At 34.0% G+C, this 16069-nt stretch overlaps 3 protein-coding genes and 1 long non-coding RNA gene across 4 annotated transcripts; 1 reads left to right on the forward strand and 3 right to left on the reverse strand.

Moving 5' to 3' along the window:
* The first annotated feature begins 2544 nt into the window (after positions 1–2544).
* LOC148923878 (uncharacterized) lies at positions 2545–3186 on the forward strand. Its single transcript, XR_016132585.1, has 2 exons — positions 2545–2832; positions 2927–3186. It is a non-coding gene; the product is annotated as an uncharacterized LOC148923878 (long non-coding RNA).
* Positions 3187–3861: 675 nt separating this feature from the next.
* Positions 3862–4644, reverse strand: LOC125203534 (early nodulin-like protein 7). The gene is made up of 2 exons (XM_048101900.2): positions 4396–4644; positions 3862–4323 (listed from the first exon to the last, which is right to left on the reverse strand). The coding sequence occupies exons 1-2, from the start codon at positions 4571–4573 to the stop codon at positions 3998–4000; spliced, it is 504 nt and encodes a 167-aa protein (XP_047957857.2). The 5' UTR covers positions 4574–4644; the 3' UTR covers positions 3862–3997.
* A 1009-nt stretch (positions 4645–5653) lies between these two features.
* On the reverse strand, positions 5654–7501 carry LOC125208492 (CASP-like protein 3A1). Its single transcript, XM_048108124.2, has 3 exons — positions 7179–7501; positions 6138–6273; positions 5654–5982 (listed from the first exon to the last, which is right to left on the reverse strand). The coding sequence occupies exons 1-3, from the start codon at positions 7430–7432 to the stop codon at positions 5767–5769; spliced, it is 606 nt and encodes a 201-aa protein (XP_047964081.1). The 5' UTR covers positions 7433–7501; the 3' UTR covers positions 5654–5766.
* A 3067-nt stretch (positions 7502–10568) lies between these two features.
* LOC125204454 (nuclear pore complex protein NUP35-like) lies at positions 10569–13144 on the reverse strand. Its single transcript, XM_048103117.2, has 4 exons — positions 13042–13144; positions 11887–12505; positions 11192–11303; positions 10569–11036 (listed from the first exon to the last, which is right to left on the reverse strand). The coding sequence occupies exons 2-4, from the start codon at positions 12486–12488 to the stop codon at positions 10728–10730; spliced, it is 1023 nt and encodes a 340-aa protein (XP_047959074.2). The 5' UTR covers positions 12489–12505; positions 13042–13144; the 3' UTR covers positions 10569–10727.
* Positions 13145–16069: the final 2925 nt, after the last annotated feature.

Here is a 16069-nt window from a genome sequence, read left to right on the forward strand (position 1 = left end):
AGCAACACAAATTATTTTCAATTCATGTTGTTTGACTAACCGACAACATAAAATTATTTTAATATTTTGAATAAATTATACCCATCTAAATCATAAAACAAAAAATATTTATATATACATGTGGTAGCAAAATGATTAGAAAAAGTCGTATTATAGTTGAAGTTTAATTAGCTGTCAAATTATAATTAGTCATAGTTGATAGTAAATAACAGCTCATGATTTGCTTATAATCTTTTGTATCATTATTTTGATTTGTTCAACAATCAGGTTTGTACGTAAATTAGTCCTCTAATTTGATTTGGTAGTTAAAAAAAATCAATTGATGACCCCTCAACACACGCGGAATTAAAATAAAATTAACATTAAATAATGTATTAGATTGATTATATATACGCAAAAAAGTAGAACTTTTTCGTTGTTTGTTATATTCAATTAATTAATAAGACGACGTTATTTTGATACATTAATTTCTCATTATATTTTAATTTGATTTAAAGGAGTAAAATACTATAATTGCAAGAAATTGGATACAAGGCTAAAGTTTAATAAGATAGTATTAATACGACAATTCGGCCGATGGTTCAAGAAATTGACTTGAGGGAATAAGTAAACTTTTGAAATTAATTGAAGATTGAGATATTTTTGACCTAACTCAAATATCGAATTAAAAATAATAATTTTCATTTTCCAAAAGATCTAATCATCGTTGTCGCTCAAAATTGACAATTTTAATCTAACACCATTTCTGGAAGGAAAACTGATTAAGATTTGTTTTTTCGCATGCATGCATGCGTCACTCATTCTGTTAAATTAAATATGGAAATTAGTTGGTATATGATGTAACGCTCGTACGTGACATTTTAATCAATCAATACATTACTTTATATTATATAAAGTATGATACAAATATCAAAATGTTGTAATTGGTCTACTCTATGCATAGATTATATAGGCCACGAAGAGTTTATATAAAATTTAATTTGTCCAATAGTTTATTTTTTAGGCTCTTAAGTACGATGTTTATGATTCAACCCAATATGAATTTGTTACGATCACGTATCTTCCATATCCCAATTAATAGTTGATACGAATCTAAATTCCTAACGAACCGATTAAACAGAAAATAACAAAAATAACAAGATAACAGAACCCGGCATCCGTGAGGGTCGGCGGGGTTAAGGATCTGGGCGGCTGTGCGCGGGTTCCAACCCGTCGGACAACGACTACAGATCAGATATACGTTTCCGGCTGTGCGCAGAGAGATTCCGTCGGGCAGCCGGTGACATATGGAATTTATGATTCAACGTATCACACATGGAACTTTGCCAAAATAATGTATTCATTGAATCAATATTGTGGAAGACTTCACACATATTTATAATATATTTGGATACAAAAAAGATATGATAATCCCTAAAATAACTCAACAAATTTAACAACTAAAGACTCGTATCAGAATTGCTCTCTATTCTCTATATATGTGATTTATAAAATAAGATAATAGCCAATAAATACGAAAAAATTGATTACTTTCATAATAAACCCTTAATAAATTGCATCTTTCAGTAACACTATAAACAAAATTGTTTCACAAAATAAGAGAAGAAAGAAAGAAAAATAGTTATTTTCCCTAAAATAATGTCGTTGAGAACAACCTTGATACGAGGATGAGATAATTGAAAAAAAATTGAAACTTTGGAGCATGTTCACGTGGCTTAAGAAATGACTACACAAAGTTTTCTTGTCAAATGTATTAAAAGACTATCAATAACTTAGCTCACGTCCATTAGTTAGAGTGTAATTATCATTAAGAACCAATTAATTATAATAATCATGATTTCTTGAAAAGACTCAAATACACAAGCAACTATTTCTTATTTAGAATCATTCTCCTTTTTTTTTCTTTTTTTTTTTTAACTTTCTAGTGATGTCCAATAAATCTCCTAGTTAGTCTAATTAGACATAGAATTTCTAGATTAATAGGACAAATTCTCTGATTGATTTAACGTTTAAACTCTCTTCTTCTATTATTGTGTTTATAGTAATCCTTATTTCTTCATTATACTATACTCCCTTCGTCCCATTTTAGGAGTCCCGGTTGAGTTTGACACAGGTATTAAGAAATGTAAAGGAAAGTTGGTGAAAAAAAATAGTGGAACGTGGGTCCTGCTTTTTTATATTAGTTTTATAATAAAATGTGAGTGGAAAAATGTTAGTGGAATGTGAGGTCTAATACCATTTGTGGAATATTTTAACCAGGACTCCTAAAGTGGGACACCCAAAAATGATAAATCGGGACTCTTATAGTGGGACGGAGAGAGTAATATTCGTCGCCTATTGAAAATATACCCAATCGAATTAATTTCGTGCCACACTTGTACATAATTATCATTAAAAAATTAAGCATAATCGATGAAGGTTTTTTCCCATTTATGATAGCATTAATTAAATTGATTTTTACTCGATCTAATGGGCTAATATTAAAGGCCCAATATAATTTATGTATAACTTGAGCCCATTAGAAAGGCCCAATTTCAGCAACAAAAAAACCACAGAAAAATCAAAACATTGAATCGAACCACAGTCGTATCCCCAATTCTCATCGGCGATTTCGTACACAAATTCGCCTTCTCCGCCGCGGATTCCCGGCGAGATTTGTTAATCCGTTCGATTTCTCAGCGCACCTTCGGAAAATCGTAGATCTGCTAAGTCCGATCGGAGAAGGAGGCGATGAATGCTTCGATATGGGGCTATTTTAGGATTATCTCAGGCACTCTAGTCGGTGGAATTGCCGGATTCTATTTTATGCACCGCGCTGAGCTCAAGTACAAGGTTTGTTTCTTCCGTTTCCGATTCTCCTCGCTCTCGATCCATCAGTAATTCTGGTATATCTGTGTTGAAATTGCATCAATTTGTGTTTGCGTAGGAGATGTGGGAGGAGAGATTGAGGAAGTACGAAGAAGAGTTGAATAGGAGAAAGAAGATTGAAGAGGCGAATTCATCGAATGAGTTTTCTGAATCTCTGTAATTTGCTCATTTTTCCATTTTAGGATTTTTTTTCTGCTGTGTTTTTAGCTTATTCAATCTTGTTTTGATTTTCCAGAAATTTGAGTTTTTTGTTCTCATTTCATCTTTATTAAAACTATACTCCGATATAAGAAATTTTGGCGAAGAATTCTTCATCTACTGCATTTTTATAAACAGAGGATTTTCCTAAAGAAAAGGCAAAATAAAATATATCAATGCTTTTGAATTATGCTCTTATTTTCTTATTTATTTTTTTCAGTTTTTTGTTTCCTATGATTTTGCATATATTGATACACTTTATAGTGTTGCTAATAATGTTTGTTTAATCATTCGTGAATTCATGACTCAAAACATCGAATTTCATGCTAAGTATGCCTAATTTAAAGTAGGGATATTGACATCTAATATCACGGAACTTTCAAAAAGTTGTGTTTTTTCCACGAACTTTAAAACTGGCAAATAATATAACGCACTTTATCCCGGGTTTGTTTTTCCCACGAATGAAAAAATTCATGTTATTTTAATAGATTGAAGAACAATTTTGGAGGGTGTGCTTCAAGAAAAACTATCTTCAAAGATTGAAAAACTTGAAGCTTTCAAAATTATTGTCGAGAAATTACGAAAAAAAATCCTTATCATAATATTATTTGTGGGAATTTTTTTATTCGTAGGAAAAACAAACACGGGGTAAAGTTCGTGATATTATTTGCCAATTTTAAAGTTCGTGAGAAAAATTCAACTTTTTGAAAGTTTCGTGATACTAGATACCAATATACTTTTAAATATATAACTTCAAATCCATTTTTCGGAAACTAGATGATAGTAATAAGGCAATTAAAACAAACTCAAACAGCACAAAACCATCAATAACGAAAAAACACATATCAAATATTCAAAACACAATTACAACAAACAAGTTAAATAAACACATTTTCCAAAAACACTAATTCACCAGATTAATACTACCAACTTAAACATGACTAGAAGCAGCAGCAACAACAAGAAGATAGAGCAAAACCAGTTGAGCCACAACCGATGTGGACCCCACAGCTCCAGACGGGGACGGTGCCCGGGGCGACGACCCGGAAATCGGGTGCAGCGTCACGACCTCCACGAGCAACCTCTGCCCGTTCTTGCAGTGGCCCGGATCTCCGCTCGCGAAATACGCCGGCCCGGTTCGCTCGAGACCGATCACCGTGTTCCCGTCCTTGAAAACCGAGGCCGGCTTGCTCGAGTTGCAGTGGTAGTATCCCGATTTCTCCACCACCATAACCGAATCATTCTTGTACACAAAACCTTACATGATTTTTCCAAACAAGATTAGAAGTAGCATCGTAACATATTTCATCAAATGTAGCATCTACTTACGTAGAGAATCTTGGACATGGAATCTCAAGGTTTCGGCCCACTTTTTGTACATGCCGGTCTCGTTGGCGACAGTGGGCTCGCGCCAGCCCTCGTCGCCACCGACCTTGAACTCGTCCGCCGCGGCGGAGATGATTAGTAGGAGCAGAGTGGAGAAGCAGAAAACCATAGGAGAAGCCATTTTTTGATCAACAAAATTTTGCAGAGGTTAATGTTAATCTGTGGAGTTTTGGCGTGGTGTAATCATAGTGGTGGTTGAGAGTTTCTGAAATAGGAGAGGGAGGTGGTGGAGCACGGCGGTTACTGGTGGTTTTCTGTAGTGGTGGAAGTTGTGAGTGATTCATGGACCACCGGAGCCAATGAAAATGTTAAAACCAAATAATTTAACATTTTAAAAATTGTTTCTGAAAATGAAAAATGGGAATCGAAACATCAGTTTTCAAAAATTTCCACATCTTCTTCAAATGGGCTACCTTTTTACTGGGCCGCTTCTTATTGGATGGCTCAGCCCAGCACAGAATATTGATTTTGAATTTATTTTATATTTATCTGAATAAATAAAAAAATACTACTACTTCTTTCGTATACAAAATACTAATCTATTTTGTTAAATTCTCCAAATCCTTGTTCCACATCGGCTTGCTGATGTTCCTAGCTTCTCTATATAAGTGTGGATAACCTTCCCCCTTATAAGGCCTTTTAAGGGGTAAGTGGCTCATTTCTAATATGGTATCAGAGCAGCCCAAGTCGATGATAGTTTATCTCTTCTCTTGCCTACTCACGTGATGGAAGTATCCACCCTGGATAAGGGGTGCGTGACACATTTATAATATATTTTAAATTGTATAATACGAATTTCGATTGACATTTGTAAGAGATTATAGTGTCAGTGAAGTCTGTGAAGACTTCATTTTACTCCTTGATTTCATAATTTCATTTTTCCATAAAATCAAGTACTTTACTAGTAGTAATTAAGACTAAATAAAGTAATTATGTATATTGATGTCAAAGATCACAATTTCGAATTTTATGAACGTCTTTAGAGATTGATTCTGTGGCAACTGATTTTCAGATATTTACATCTAACGTGATTTATAGGCATGAACATAATTGGTGGTCTAGATCGTATTAAATAAGTACCTAACTAAACATAGGCATGTTATCGAACTAAGAATCTTAAATACTAGATATTATGAAGCATCAAGATTGAATATCTCAACAAGCACGTTTTTAACTTAAATGAAGGTAGATAGACAAGATGGAGAATCCAAATTAATAAGACATTTGGATAATCGGCAATGATACATTTAAGTACATCAATAGTTATAGCATCATCAAACGGCAACTGCCAAATCCGAATTATTGCAGGTTAATTTAGTAGTTAGAGAGGCGAACTACGTCGAGGACCACAGAAACGGCGAGCAAGAAGCACGTGAAAAACGTGAAGGCTATGGAAACCGCCACCCGGTCGCAGAAAACTTGCAATGGCTTGCAGAAATTCGGCAAGTCTGAATGGTGGATCCCCGTCCGGTTCAAGCTTGTCACACCTGATGCTGCTGATCCTGCGCTCATCGCCATGTATGCAAATATCTACAACAAAATATAATTTTGTATTCAAAGGTGCCATTTTTTTTATATTCCGGTGATTTAGGGCTATTTATGTAAGACGGCTAGATGAATCAAGATTCTAAGGATATCTTGACATGTCAGACCGTCTTAAAAAAGTTTTCAAGCTATGTAAATACCTGGTCTCCAGCAAAAATGAGCCATGCATGATTTCTAGACGGAACGAGAGGAGATTTACGTAGCATCCTCGTGACATTGATGAGCAATTGGAGCAAGGAATGAACGGCCACAGCTGCCGATACACCAACAAGATACCTATACATATCGTGCCACAAACATTGTTATTACTCCCGTTGTCCACGAAAAATAGTCCAATTTCATTTAAACTTTAAATATACCATCTCTAGGTATATTACATCAATAATTAAACTCATTTTACCATATATAGTAACATAAGTACACAATACATTACTAATTTTTATTAAAACTGAAGTAAGAAAAATTGGTGAATATAAGTCCAAACAAAATATTTGTACTAGCTGGTGGTTCACGGGCCCTTGTTTTTATTCAAAATCTTGCCGCGAATCTAGCAAAAATGAAAAAACTAACTGAATTTGTCTCCACTCAAAATAAACAAAGCCAAATAATAATGTTAAATTGTTTTACTCTTATACCACAATTTGTTCAAAGTATAATATTGGGCCTGAGTTCTACTTACCAATAACAAAACAAAAGGATTTTAAATTATAAACAACTTAAAATCTTTTTTTTTTTTGAGAAAACAGTTATTTAAAAAATACTAGGAGTATACAGAAATATAGAGAGTATTCGTGATTTATTTCTAAAAAATAGAAATAATGGATAAAATAAAAGAAATATTAGTAGTAGTTCTTTTTGAATAGGACAGAGGGAGTAGTAGAGTTACTCGAAGGTAGAAAAAGAGTTTTCTTTACATTATTCTATCCCTTACTTTACTATTTTTCCACATTAACTATTTATTATCATTTTTACAAAAAATGAGTGGAGAAAAGTAAATGTGACAGTTAATGCAGGACGAAGGTAGTATTTTTTTTGAGAAAACAGTATATAAATATACTACTAGGACTACAAAAAAAATAGTAAGTATTCATATAATATTTCTAAAAATAGATAAAATCTCGTGTCACAAAAGAAATAATACTAGTTCGTTTAGAACGGGACGGAGGGAGTAGTAGAATTACACGAAGGAGTCGGCGAAGGACCACTTGGAGTAGAGCGGCAGGCTGAAGCCGTAGAGGGAGATGGTGGAGGCCTGCTTCGCCGTCGTCATCACCGCCAGCGCCGTCACGCTCGTCAGCAGGCAGACCAGCCGGATCACGCCGTGCATGACGTCGCTCCTCCGGCTGCCGGTGCTCGGCGGGGAGACCAACGGGCCGCTCTCGGCGGCCGTCTTCGCCTCCGGCAGCTGGATTGTCACCTCCGGCGCGTTCTTCATTGTGTTTGGAATGAAATGAATGAATCGGTGGATTTGATTTGTGTAGTTTGTTGGAGTGGAAAGGGAAGAGAGTGTTTACACTTTATAGAATGAAGGAATGGAGGGAGGGGACACGTGGCGGGCGGTGAGAGGGGAAGGAGGGGTCAAATGGATTTTGACTGCTGCCCGTGAACCTATAGTGCTCAATGCTCAGTGTGGCTTGTGATCGATGACACTTTGTTTTATTGCTTCTTTTCCTTATTTTGTTAACCTGCATCAACCATTGTTGGATTGAGATGGGCTTGTATTTATTCAGAATAACTTGATTTGACAAGCACAAAAGTCGGAAGAGCTGCATTGCTTTCGTTTAATTGGTTGAGAGAGATGAATTATAGTAGTAGTAGCTTTATAAATTGAAAAAATAATTTTGTAATCGAATAATTGGATATTCAACGTCAGTGGTTTATATATTAGAGAGAAATAGAATTAACGGAGAAATGGGTGTGGTTGTAGAATCTACCATTTCTACAAAGATTGCAGGAGAATGAAACAAAAATTAGTTGCAGACCATGTGTAGAGGGAGAGAGAAGAATTAAATGTGTTAGTGTATGGAGTGGGATAGAATATGTCAATAACATAGAGACACGTGGAGTGGTGTGTCATATTGGAGTAATTTCTTTATTACTATTTCACTTTAAGAGATAAAGTATCCAATAAATTTGAAATAAGAGTAATATAGCCATGAGTATTATATATTGGGTGAAGATTATAATTAGATTCAGTCATATTTATGCAATATATTGGATGAAGATTATAATCAGATTCAGTCATATTTATGCAATTACACGAATGGACATAGTGCTAGATATTTAGTTGTATATTTAACTAATAATATACTTATTTGTTTTATTTTCAAAAGAAATATTCTTACAAATTTTAAAAATCTGAATTTTATTAGTTCATTTATAAATTACTAGTACAAAAATATTTCGTAGTTTTTGCAATTACAAAGGACATTTTTGAAATTTTCAATATGGAAGAAATAGTGGATAAATCGTTTAAGAATTATTATAGATTAATAATCAACTAATAGATGTATGCGAACATTTTAGGAAAATGAGGAATTTTTTCTTTTGGGTTATTATGGAAATAAGCCTTTTAAATTGGTAAGCTTATTTTTTAAAATTTGGTAATTAAGGTTTATCATTTTGTGATTTTGTTAAAGCTTCATCTTCAACTTTCATCTATTTTTTACTGTATCTTTTCTTATTTTTACGGCCAAAATAGACACGAAATACCAGTGGGAGCGAACTCTCATAGGTTGAGGTCATACTATTATTTTATCGTGGAAACCCCTGCAATAATATAGATAGAGGTCATAGTATTTTTATCATTTTTAAGCATGATATTGTGGCACTAAGGGTGGAACCTTTTACTACTAGCGGTTTTTTTAATTGAACATTATTGTATGAGTTCGCCCCCTTTCTTTCGGGATCCTGGATCCGCCACTGTTCAACATAAATATTACAAAATGACAGCGCAGTTGGCAATAGAGAGGCAGATCTTGCTGCCAGGGGCGGACACAGTAAAGGAGAGGGTAGGGCTTAAGCCCTTACCCAAAATTTTTTTTTTGGATTTTTTCTACTTAAATATTTTTTAAAATTTTCGAAATTTGTCTTAAGCCCTTACTCTGTGAATGGTGTAGAAGACTAAATTAGTGAAAACTGAATGAATAGTGGGGCTGAACTTAACCTGAAAATGAAAAGGATTGCAGGAATAAAAACGACGCTACCGGGAAGAAGAAGACTAATTGGTTAAACATTACTAATATAATATATTATTTTATACTCTATCATAATATGACTGAGTTATTATCCTAAAAAGACGTGCCACTTTAAAATGAGCCTTGTTTGCAAGTAGTACTAGAAATGCACAAGTTCTATTTTCTTCAGCTTCCTTTTAATTTTTAATTCAATGATATAAAAATTTAATACTAGTACTGTTTTTTTACAATTCATTATATTATTAAATTGAAAATATACAAAATTATGCGCTCTGCATTGTTAAACTTTTGTTAGGATTTTGTGATACGGAATAATAGTATTAATTAAAACGGTTCAGTTTACCTATTTAATTTGAGTATAAGACGAGTTTGAGTTGCGTTGAATATTTAAAATTTGATTAAGTGCTATTCCACTTCTATATAGTTAAATGGTAGTAACATTTCAGTTTAGTTACTTTTTTCTGTAAAATATTCATGTATTTTTAGTTGTCTTGTTTGTGAATTTTTTTTGCATTTGATTACTATTATATTTTGTTCCCGGAAAATAGGTTAATTTTGAAATGGTATGCATTTTAATGTGTAATTGGCAAAGTAAGTAAGAGAGAAAAAAAATTGATTGGAGTATTGTTATGGAGAATGAGATACATCCTATTAAAAAGGAAAGAGGTTTCCTTATTTAGAAATGGTTTCATTTCAAAAACGACCAAAATAAGTTACTCCATTTTAAATGATGAATGAAGTAAAATTTACATATAGTATAGCCCCTACTAAAATAAAATTCTGTGTCCGCCCCTGCTTGCTGCAATGAGCCTGGTTTCAAATCTCACTGCTGCTGTCGTGTATTTGCTTCCATCTCTTAGGCACAAGTGTGAGGCCTTGGGAGATAGGCTTCTGGAAGCCGGAAGCCAGTGGGTTAAGGTCTCCCCCTTAACGAGCTACTGCGTAGACTGATTGAACCCTCTCACATGATGTCGAGCCGGAATGTGGGGGCTGCCAAGGCGACAGAATAACCTTTTTTGATGAAACGAGGGTTCATTTGTTTGTCATGAAAGCAATGTTGCTCGGAAGTACTCCATATTTTTGAGAATCCATATTTTTGGAATATGATTTACGATGGATTTGTTATTGCTATAAGTTTTGAAATATGAGAATATTATTAATGCTCTCAAATTATATCGATTTTAAACTAAAGTAAACAATTTATTAATTAAATATAATAATATCAAAACACTACAACATAAATAAAATTCACAATTTATTTAAATTACATTAAAATTTATTATTATTATTATTATTATTATAATTATTAGTATGTATGATTCATAAATTTAAAATACTGTAATAAAAATAAGAATATAAAATTTAAAGACTAAGTTAGACAAAAAATAAATAATGTGATATATTAAGGGACTCAACTACTTGGTTGTGTCCAAATGAGGTTTGCGCGCATACTCACATTTTCCATTCTCTAAAAAGAACCAAGATGGGCTGAATCTGTGTAGATGTTGGTAAGGTCGACAATTGCATTATAAACTAGACACCAAACATCAAATCCGCAATTTTTGACACCATTGATTTTGCAGGAGTGGCCATGGTTCCAGAAGATTGCTTAGCATTTGAACTGCCATTCTGCAGATAGTATGGGTATGGAGAGGCTTTGAAACCATTCGACTCCACGTTTCTATTGGAAGGGGCCGGTGGTAATGTCATGAATCCTTGATTGTTGAGTTTCTCATTTAGTGCTTGGCGCTGCCTTGGATCCACGGGCTTCACTCCGATGATGAGAACTCCATTTACTTCCGTTCCATTTTTGCTGAGGGCTCGTTGTGCATCTAACCGATTCTACAACAACAATTTACTATGCCATTTAATCACAGTGAAAGTAGGCAAGTCGAGATGATAAGCATAACAGCATGGCATTCTCTCATGAATAGCATGAAAAACAATGAAGTAAATACATAAATAAGCATATCAGTTATCTGGAGGTAGGAAAGAACCTGATACAAAATGTGCATCCAATTAGCATCACGTGGGCCAGGAACATGTTTCAAGATCACCCCACATTTTTCAAACTCCCGCAATATAAGATTTGTATCAGCGGGCAAAAACCTGGATATAAAGTTCGAGATTAACATCAAAACTCTAGATGAATAGTGGTTGGATACTTTATGTTTGATCTCTATGAGATCATAAATGAAAAGGTATTCTATTCTGAATGCAACCATGACACAAAGTTGAACATGGGACAAACAAGTTGATGCAATTGATAGTACTACTAAAAAGAGCTGCTTAAATGTATTCCTAAATGCTCATATTTCCATTGCATTTTGTATTAGATACAGGAAGATTCTTGTAGATAGTATTAGAACAGTCGACAAAGAAACATGACAGCAAGTGGGGAAATGACTACAATTACAAGAAACAAATTGTGTCACAGTAGCAATAGCAAGTTATTAAGATATATGCACTTTATGTCACAGAGGAAATGTGCATGACTAAGCTAATTTAGTTGTGCAACGGCAAGATATAAGTAACTATCAGAACAAAAAACAGTAGACCATTTTTATCGTATAGAGGTATTATATATCTTATGTATTCCCAGTGGTTCTTCAGCACCTAACCGGTTATTAGTCTAGCACAATTTCCACTTTAAAATTCAGTACACACAAACAAATAAAGGATTAAACCATACCCGTAGACAGTGACCCATTCCTCCTCATTCATGTTCCCATTCATATTCCCAACAGGTACAAGACTTTTCTGCACTTCAGGCCTTGCAACTTCCCTAGGCGGTGGCAGTGTTATCAAGGCACCAGGTTGAACCACACCATCAACAGGTGAACCTTTCCCTTTATCGTCTTTCTCAGCACTACCTCCAGTCTTGGCAGGTGACCACCAGCTTGAACTGACCATAGGGCTCTGCTGACTCTGCTGCTGTGACTGCTTGCTAGCTCCACCATATGAAGTGCTCGCATCCGGCTTGCTCTTAGGAGTTGAAAGATCCCTGCCAAAACTTTGTCCAGGGGTTCTAGGATCGGATTTTACTTCTGCTGACATAGGATAGTCAGAGATCCCTGACTCTGGAGTAAAATCAAAGCGGTCTTCAAGGGTGAAAATGGGAGGAGGAGGGAGATCAGAGTTGGAGAAATTTTCATGCCACAGCGCTGAAACAGCAGCCGCCTGTCCGGGAGTTGTGAAATTTCCCCCAGACCGTCGAGATGAGGGCGTTGCTAAATCTTGAAACAACAGGGACTGCCTCCCAGATCTGGGGGTTCTGCGGACACTTGAACTCATTTTGTCTATGTGCCTCCCTGCATAAGCAACATTCATAAAATCATACGGAGCCCAATATGATCGAATCATCGAGCAAAATCTCAATTATACCCCGTAATCATTTGTTTACCATGAATAATCACAAATTCACAGTAACTAAGTGCAGCATCACAAAATTAATCTCCTCGACTGATTCTTATACCATTTCACCGTACCACGAATCTCTATACCGATAGATTATTGAAGAAGCTAAATATAATCAATAATTTCCATCCACATCGCGCACATAACGAGCTATAACATAATTCATCAAGAAAAAAAATCACTATTACACGCTCCACGAAATCTACCTAAAAGTATGATAATGCACAAACATAAAATCTGAGCTGAAATAGATCCAAAACAATTGAAGCAAACATCTCACATAGCAAAAATTAGCAAACGGAAAGCCAGAAACTTGAAACCCAGCACCATTTCAAATTTCCAGAAATGTAATACTATCATCCAATCGAACACATTACGTGAATAAGCAAAAACACGATATCTAAAATGAATTGAACAGAGAATCGATTACCTGATTGTTGCAACGGCAAAGATGAGTGACAGGAATTTAAATTTGGAGGGTTTTAAGGAAGATTTCCCAAAAAGTATGATAAACCCTAATTTTATTTTAAATTATTTTTTTCATATTTTTATAGAGAAACGCGTGCGCTCGACGCCTAAATTTTTGAAATCTCACGAGTTTAGGTTAATTACTGAAATAACCTTCGTCGAAATATAATAACTCCCCTGTCTGCATACAACCAATTTGAGGGTAATTTCGTATTTACATCATTATATAACCGTTGTTGAAAATTTGGATATATGTGAATATTGAAGTGAATGAAACTAGTTTATGGATTATTTTGGTAATTATTTAACTTTGTCACAAGGTGTCATGAATTTGAAAATTTGATAGATTGAACTTTCGATTTCAAATACTCCTACATGTTTGTTTTGAATTAGTATTAAAATAAAACCAACTATTCTTTAACCAAATAAAATTGTAGTAATTGATAATCAAGTATAACCAATTTGATTATATGATTGATTGCAATCAAGTATTACTAACCATATTCTCCTAATAGTGAATATAGCGTTGTTGGAATCGTAACTTAAAATTAAATTGATTTCTATTTACAAGACAAAGACTTTGGTGCGTGCATCTCCACTAGTTTTTTCTCCTTGTCCGTCCTCGACTCCTCTTCTTCCTCCTCTCGAGATATATGTGAATTATATATGCTATGCAAATTTTTATTTGAAATATTTAGCTAAATGTGTTGACACCAACCAACCACATGCAAGTTTGCTAATTCTATATTATTAACTACTATTACTACTATCTAAAGGGGTAACTAAGCTTCTTGTATTGGCCCAAACGTTCCAAAACATGACAAGCACAACTATAGTAGTAATTATCTTCATAATATATATGGCCAAATAGGCCATGTCAATAGGCTTAACTAAGTAGACTTTTTAAATAATGACATTCCACTTTGCCCACAGTTTAATTTGACATTCTACTTTGTTCAAGGACCCTAGTTTTATTAGTGTGCACTCACACATATCTCCACATTAAAATAGGTTGGAGCCAAATAATATTCCATTCCATCATCTACGAAAAAATGATAAAAAGTAAAAAATTATCTAGCGGCAAATATCTTGTCACATATAGCCGACAAACAGTTAGAGCTTGTAAAGATCCTCCAAATTATTTGGTTAAATTATATAGTTTGGTCAACCACCAAGATGATAGTGCTAGCTCATATTTCCCCACAAATTTGAGTATTTTCCTACCATTCAACCCATGATTAAATATAATTAGTTCCACAAAACCATGTCAATTGTTCCTTCATTGTATATTCATAACTGTCAAACTAGCTTAAATAAAAAGATTGGACATCTTCACACCTCCTAAACTAATATTCACAAGGGATAGAAAATGAATTGATGGAAGTAAGTGTGAGAGGTATGAAGGTGGAGGCAAGAATAATAGCAAATAACATGGAAAGATCCCTAGACATAGACACACTGCCATTCCATTTGGATATATTATCACAACCATCATACTTCACACATAACTCCATGTGCTTCTCTTCCCCCACTCCACATGCATGTCTCTCTATACCCCCACCCCACCCCCCATACAAACATTATCTACAATTGCATGTATAGATATGAGTTTGTTGTATGCATATGTATTGTACTCATTTGGGTTCACATACATTGTACTTGCAAGTACATTAGTTTCTAAAGATTAGAAATGGCTAGTTCAACTAGTGGCACAATGTGTGTTGGAAAGGCAAAGATATATAGTGAAATAGATAGATTGCTTTGGATTTAGTTTAGATGTCCACTTGGAGTTATGTGTGATGTGTTTGATTTCATTGAGTTTAGGACAATATATATGTCACTATCATAAAAAAAGGAGCATTATTGCCACAAATAAATGTATTACTCCCCCCGTCCCGCTTTAGCAGTCTCATTGACTTTTCTGCACTCGTTTTATAAAAATGATAATAAATAGTTAAAATGAAGAAATAATAAAGTAAAAAAAAGAATAATGTAGAGAAGAGTCTTATCTACATTATTCTCTTTTTTACTTTATTATTTCTCCACTTTAACTATTTATTATCATTTTTACAAAACGAGTGCAGAAAAGTCAATGGGACTGCTAAAGCGGAACGGAGGGAGTATCATTGAAGAATCAATATATTAAGCTCCAAGGGAAGTGTATATGTATGTGAGTGATGTGAACTTAAGTATAGCTCATCCACTATGAATAAAGTTTAACTTTATTCACTTATAAAATAGATTGGTCCTTCCATCTCTATATATTTATAAATATTGAGCCCCTACTTTGATTTACACTAATTTAATTTGGCCTTTATATAACAAATTCACCCACTAGAAAAATGTAGAACCGAAATTGTGATGGAGTTCCTCGTGTGTAATTGCAAAAACTAAATTTTGAAGCCCATTAAGATGCCATATTGCCAATAATTAATTAAACTTCATTGCAAAAAAAAGTGTACAAACTTAATGATACTTATTGATATACAACCAGGTGTGTGATCAAATACTAACTAAGTTACGGTAATAACTAATAACTAATATCAATTTTGTATGTTAAAAACATCAACACAATAACATAAATTTATCAATCTTCTTGTGTTGATAAACTTATGTCTTTGTGTTGACATTTTAAATTTACATATTGTATTGATATAATTATATCTTTGTGTTGATAATTTCAACACACAATATTGAAAGTTATTAGTTATTATTGTAAATTAGTTTGCACACTAACACAACCCTATACAACCAACTATAAAAACCTCGAAAACCCAACTCATTTCCCTTGCCTTATCCGGAATGAGAAGTTATCTCATGAGTTATAAGTACATTAAATTGAAGTAAATTGATAGCACCACTTTATATTCTATTGAGTTTATCGAATGATTAACCGATTGAAAAATGATTATACTAGTAGTAAATTATCTACGCACATGAAAATATGATTATTTCTCATATTATCATATACGAATGTTATACTACTAATA

This window comes from Salvia hispanica, chromosome 6 (assembly GCF_029641045.1).
Source record: "Salvia hispanica isolate PSC_SH4W2 chromosome 6, Shi_PSC_v1, whole genome shotgun sequence".
NCBI classification, from domain to species: domain Eukaryota; kingdom Viridiplantae; phylum Streptophyta; class Magnoliopsida; order Lamiales; family Lamiaceae; genus Salvia; species Salvia hispanica.

What these genes read in the sequence shown, in the direction of transcription:
- LOC125204454 (XM_048103117.2), bottom strand. Translation starts at nt 12,488, where the DNA reads ATGAGTTCAAGTGTCCGCAGAACCCCCAGATCTGGGAGGCAGTCCCTG. An exon ending in GAATGGGTCACTGTCTACGG is followed by an intron (nt 11,304 to 11,886) that starts GTATGGTTTAAT and finishes CTTTATATCCAG; the next exon opens with GTTTTTGCCCGCTGATACAA. An exon ending in GGATGCACATTTTGTATCAG is followed by an intron (nt 11,037 to 11,191) that starts GTTCTTTCCTAC and finishes TTGTTGTTGTAG; the next exon opens with AATCGGTTAGATGCACAACG.
- LOC125203534 (XM_048101900.2), bottom strand. Translation starts at nt 4,573, where the DNA reads ATGGCTTCTCCTATGGTTTTCTGCTTCTCCACTCTGCTCCTACTAATC. An exon ending in CCATGTCCAAGATTCTCTAC is followed by an intron (nt 4,324 to 4,395) that starts GTAAGTAGATGC and finishes AAATCATGTAAG; the next exon opens with GTTTTGTGTACAAGAATGAT.
- LOC125208492 (XM_048108124.2), bottom strand. Translation starts at nt 7,432, where the DNA reads ATGAAGAACGCGCCGGAGGTGACAATCCAGCTGCCGGAGGCGAAGACG. An exon ending in TCCTTCGCCGACTCCTTCGT is followed by an intron (nt 6,274 to 7,178) that starts GTAATTCTACTA and finishes CGATATGTATAG; the next exon opens with GTATCTTGTTGGTGTATCGG. An exon ending in TCATTTTTGCTGGAGACCAG is followed by an intron (nt 5,983 to 6,137) that starts GTATTTACATAG and finishes ATTTTGTTGTAG; the next exon opens with ATATTTGCATACATGGCGAT.